The 4,576-nt window shown below is 41.9% G+C and overlaps 1 protein-coding gene across 1 annotated transcript in view; it reads right to left on the bottom strand.

The window, feature by feature from the left end:
* LOC103276280 (formin-binding protein 4-like) overlaps window positions 1–2,222 on the bottom strand; it is a 12,684-nt gene extending 10,462 nt beyond the window's left edge. The window contains exons 1-3 of the mRNA XM_008073688.2: window positions 1,921–2,222; window positions 711–1,021; window positions 442–586 (exon numbers count right to left, since the gene is read on the bottom strand). Coding sequence (XP_008071879.2) covers window positions 442–586; window positions 711–1,021; window positions 1,921–1,936 — 472 coding nt within the window. The 5' untranslated portion in view covers window positions 1,937–2,222. The remainder of the gene's footprint in view (window positions 1–441; window positions 587–710; window positions 1,022–1,920) is intronic.
* Between the last annotated feature and the right edge of the window lie 2,354 nt (window positions 2,223–4,576).

Raw genomic sequence — 4,576 nt, 5'->3', positions numbered from 1 at the left:
TCCTCTTTTTTTTTTTTTGAGCTGGAGTCTCACTCTGTCACCCAGGTTGGAGTGCAGTGGCACGCTCACAGCCAACGCAGCCTCGACCTGCTGAACTCAGGTGATTCTTCCAAGTAGCTGGAACTACTGCACCACCACATCTGGCTAATTTTTTTTATTTATTGTAGAGACAAGGTCTCACCATGTTGCCCAGGCTGGTCTCGAACCAATGGGCTTAAGCCATCCTCTCGCCTCTGCCTCCCAAAGTGCTGGGATTACAGGCATGAGCCACCACATCTGGCCACATGCTACTCTTAACAGAAGTTTTTAAATAACAAAAAAAATTCACATAAACAGTCTTTGCAATCGAAAGTCTTTAAGTTCTTCAGTTTTTGGCATCTAATACTGGAAACAAAGGAAACAATACCCTGAGAAAAACCTCACTTTAATGCTGATGTTTACCTGTAGCCATAGCTGACTGGCTGTAGAGAACTGGAGAACTACCAATGGTAGCTGACCTCTGAACCACTGCAGTACTAATTTCTGTAGCTTTCCTCTTTATCGCTTTAGAAGAAGGAGAACTAGAGATGGTAGAATCAACTGAACTCTGAAACACAAACATTCTGGTCAGTGGCTAAAGGCCTTGGTTAAATATACTCTTCTAAAATCAATCACAGTGTCAATCATGCTCCATCCCCAAACTATTCATAATGCTGAAGGGCATTACTTACCTGGCTAGTTACAACTGTGGTTTGTGCTGAAGGTTTCAAAGGGGTATCCTCCTCTGTTCCTGGAGCAGGAGGCTCCTCGCTTCCCTCATCCTCCATCTCTACCTCCTGGATCTCACCATCTTCCACAGGAGGAGGTGGTGGGGGAGGAGGTGGAGGTGAGTCTGGGGGTGGTGGTGGGGGTGGTGGCATTTCCAAGGGTAATGGAGGTTGAAGCACAGGAACGTTTGACTGAAGAAGGGTCCAGAACGGAGTAAGTGGCATGAGTGATGAAGAAGAAACTTGACCAGAAAAGGAATCTTTACAAAGAGAACCTATAAAAACAGATAGGAGTCAGAAAAAGTAAAAATTCCCCAGTCACAGAAATGTTCAACTGATCATTAAGACAAACATCTATAGGAACCGCAGGAGTGTGTAAAATAACATGGAAAGTGGTTTCAAACAGCATTGGACAGGCTCCTTCTCTAACAAAAATTTGACCCCAGGCATTGATTCTGCATTGATGTAAACAACTCAATTCAGAAATGACTTCCATGAAAAGATAAATTTAGGAACCTCACAGTCAGCAGTTTCCCAAGCTGTGTTATACTATGTTTTGTCCTCTGGGTTCAGATTTATGGATGAGTAAATGAAGAAAATTATATCAACTCAATGAAAAATTCAGTCACCTGAATCTGCAGCTTAGAATTTTTTATTTCAAACATTCATAGTTTCAACATATACACGAAGTCTTTTTTCTTTCGAAGTGTAGGAGTAAATAAGGAGTATTTGCAACGATTCCATGTACTTTACTTTTTTAGTGAACTAGATAAAGTGAATGGAGATGACCCAGTATTCATTCAAAACACAAAAATCCTACTCATTAATTTGGGTCACTAATTCTTAAAAATCCACTTATAAGGTGCTAATTGTCAATTCTATCATTCCTTCATACCTTTATGTAAACTGTTAGGGAAAGCAATTTTTAGTTTTGTGATGAGAAAAGGAAGAAACTTAGGAAGATAAATCTGCAAAGTAAATTATTCAGATTTTAAAAAAGAGATGTTTGAAAATGCAGACTTTGAAATTGCTGTTGCTGAAGTCCAAGTTAAGAAAATGTAGCTGTAGTACAGGATCAGCTTTCCTCTAATTTTGCAAAAGTCATCACTGATTACTCTCCAATCTGTGCTGGAAAAACCTTTAAAAATTAGAGAAAATAGGAGGATATACTTACTTGTAGCCTTCCCCATCCCTCTTTATCGTCAATAGGGAAGTGTCACAATAAATGGGACAATTAGATATATATCCCAGGAATGCTGAAGGGAATTTTCTCCCTAAAATCATAGAATTTAGGAGTAGAAGAGACATGAGAAATCATCTATTTCAACTTCCTCATTAAAGGTAGTGAAACCCAGGCAGGAACTGACTTGCCCAAGATCATACTGCTAGTGGCCAGGCCAGAGCCACAGCTCAAGTCTAGTTCTTTCTATTTTACTAGCTATCCTGGTGAGATACCAGGAATGCAAGAGCTTTACAAACTCAGTCAAAATAAAATCTCACTTTCCAGGTCATGCATGGAGGCACATGCCTATATTCCCAGCCACTCGAGAGGCTGAAGTGGGAGGATCACTTGTGCCCAGGAGTTCGAATCCAGCCTGGGCTACAGAGCAAGACCTAACACTCCTCTCTGTTAAGCTAAAAAAATTAAAAATTGTTCTTTTAAAATCTCACTGCTCGCCGGGCACGGTGGCTCAAGCCTGTAATCCCAGCACTTTGAGAGGCCAAGGCGAAAGGATTGCCTGAATTCAGGGGTTCAAGACCAGCCTGGGCAACTTGGTGAGAACTCATCTCTACAATGAATCAAAAAATTAGCCGGGCATGGTGGTACACGTCTGTAGTTCCAGTTACTTGGAAGGCTAAGGTGGAAGGATCGCCTGAGCCCAGCAGGTCGAGGCCACAGTGACCATGAGTGTGTTACTATACTCCAGCCTGGGTGACTTAGTGAGACTCCAACTCAAAAAAAAAAAAAGAATCTCACTTCTCACAGAGTGGATATCTAGATGCAGTCTACCTATAAGATGTTATGGTCAAAAATAGTGGAATAAGGCTCATTTATGAAAAGCTCTAGGGCAAGGAGGAGGCTATTTACATTGCTTTGCTAAAAATATACTACACTGAAATTCATTAAGGTAAATCCAAAGCACCCATGAGCCATTTGGTTTTCAGTGTAGCTTTATCTTTTATGGAACAGAAAGAAGACACATTTACGGAGGAAAAGGACACTGAAAAACATTCACCAGAAAATATAAAAGCAGTTTCCAATTTAAAGATTTCAAGCCGGGCTTGGTGGCTCAGCCTGTAATCCTGCACCTTGGGAGGCTGAGGTGAGTGGATTGCCTGAGCCTGTGGGTTTGAGACCTGCCTGGGCAGCAAGACCTCATCTCTACAATAAATCAAAAAAAATCAGCCGGGTGTGGTAGCGCGCGCCTGTAGTTCCAGCTACTTGGAAGGCTGGGTGGAAGGATCGCCGGAGCCCAGCAGGTTGAGGCTGCGGTGGCCAGGAGCGGCCACTGCACTCCAGTCTGGGCGACAGAGTAAGACCAACTCAGAAAAAAAAAAAAAAAAGATTTCAAGTGATTCATTAAACTTCTATATTTGGCCGTATCTAATATTAATTTGTATATTAACTTCATTTTTTGTTTATTTTGAGTTAGCATCTCACTCTTGTTGTCCAGACTGGAATGCAGTGGTATGATCGCAGCTCACTGTAGCCTGGACCCCAAGCAATCCTTCAGCCTCAGCCACAAGAGTAGCTAAGACCACAGGTATGCCACCATACCTAGCTAATTTTTTTTTTTTTTTTTTTGGTTGAGAAGGTGTCTCACTATGTTGGTCTTAAACTTCTGGGCTTAAGTGATCCACCCACCTCAGATGGGATTACAGGTTTGAGCTACTGCACTTGGCCTAATTTGTATGTTAACTTTAGACAAACAAAGCCTGGGTATGGCCAGGCAGCCTACATTATACAACAGTAAATCAAGATTTCATCAGAACTAAGGCAAATAAACACTGATGATTAATATGTTCATTACTATTATTATTTTTTGAGTAGAAGTCTCACTCCTTCACACAGGCTGGAGTGCAGTGGCACACTCATGGCCACAGCAGCCTCAACCTGCTAGCTTCAAGTGATCCTTCCACCTCAGCCTTCCAAGGAGCTGGGTACTACAGGTATACATCACCACACCCAGCTAATTTTAATTTTTTCATTTACTGTAGAGACCAGATCTTGCCAAGTTGTCCAGGCTGGTCTTGAAACCCTTGGACTCAGGAAATCCTCTCACCTCCGCCTCCCAAAGTGCAGTGAATACACGTGAGCCACCATGCTCGGCCTAATATCTTAATTATTAAGAATTAAACTTCCCTACACTAATCACAACATATAGTAGGTAAATAAGCATAAGATTTTATAATATTGGTGGGGTTCTCTTCTAGAAGAATAATGCAATATAAATGATAGTGACATGCTGCTGCATAGAGGAACTCAAGGAAACACAGCAGTTTCAAGGTTAATAACATGGTTTATGACACCCAGCAAAGCTAATCAGAATTAACTAGACTTTGTGTAAATTCAAGGAAACACAGCAGGTTCAAGGTTAATAACATGGGGTCACTCCCAGACTTGAGTGCAGTGGTAAGAACACAGTTCACCAAAGCCTTATACTCCTGGATCTCAAGGGATCTTCCCATGTCATCCTATAAAGCAGTTGGGTCTATAGGCACGAGCCACCACACCTGGCTAACTTTTGGACATTTTGTAGAGACGAGGTCTCACTATGCTGCCCAGGCTGGTCTTTAACTCCTGGGCTCAAGCAATCCTCCCACTTTGG

This window comes from Carlito syrichta, unplaced genomic scaffold (assembly GCF_000164805.1).
Source record: "Carlito syrichta isolate Samal-C Ts95f unplaced genomic scaffold, Tarsius_syrichta-2.0.1 Scaffold316021, whole genome shotgun sequence".
NCBI lineage: Eukaryota > Metazoa > Chordata > Mammalia > Primates > Tarsiidae > Carlito > Carlito syrichta.
This window is presented reverse-complemented; position numbering and strand designations above follow the sequence as displayed.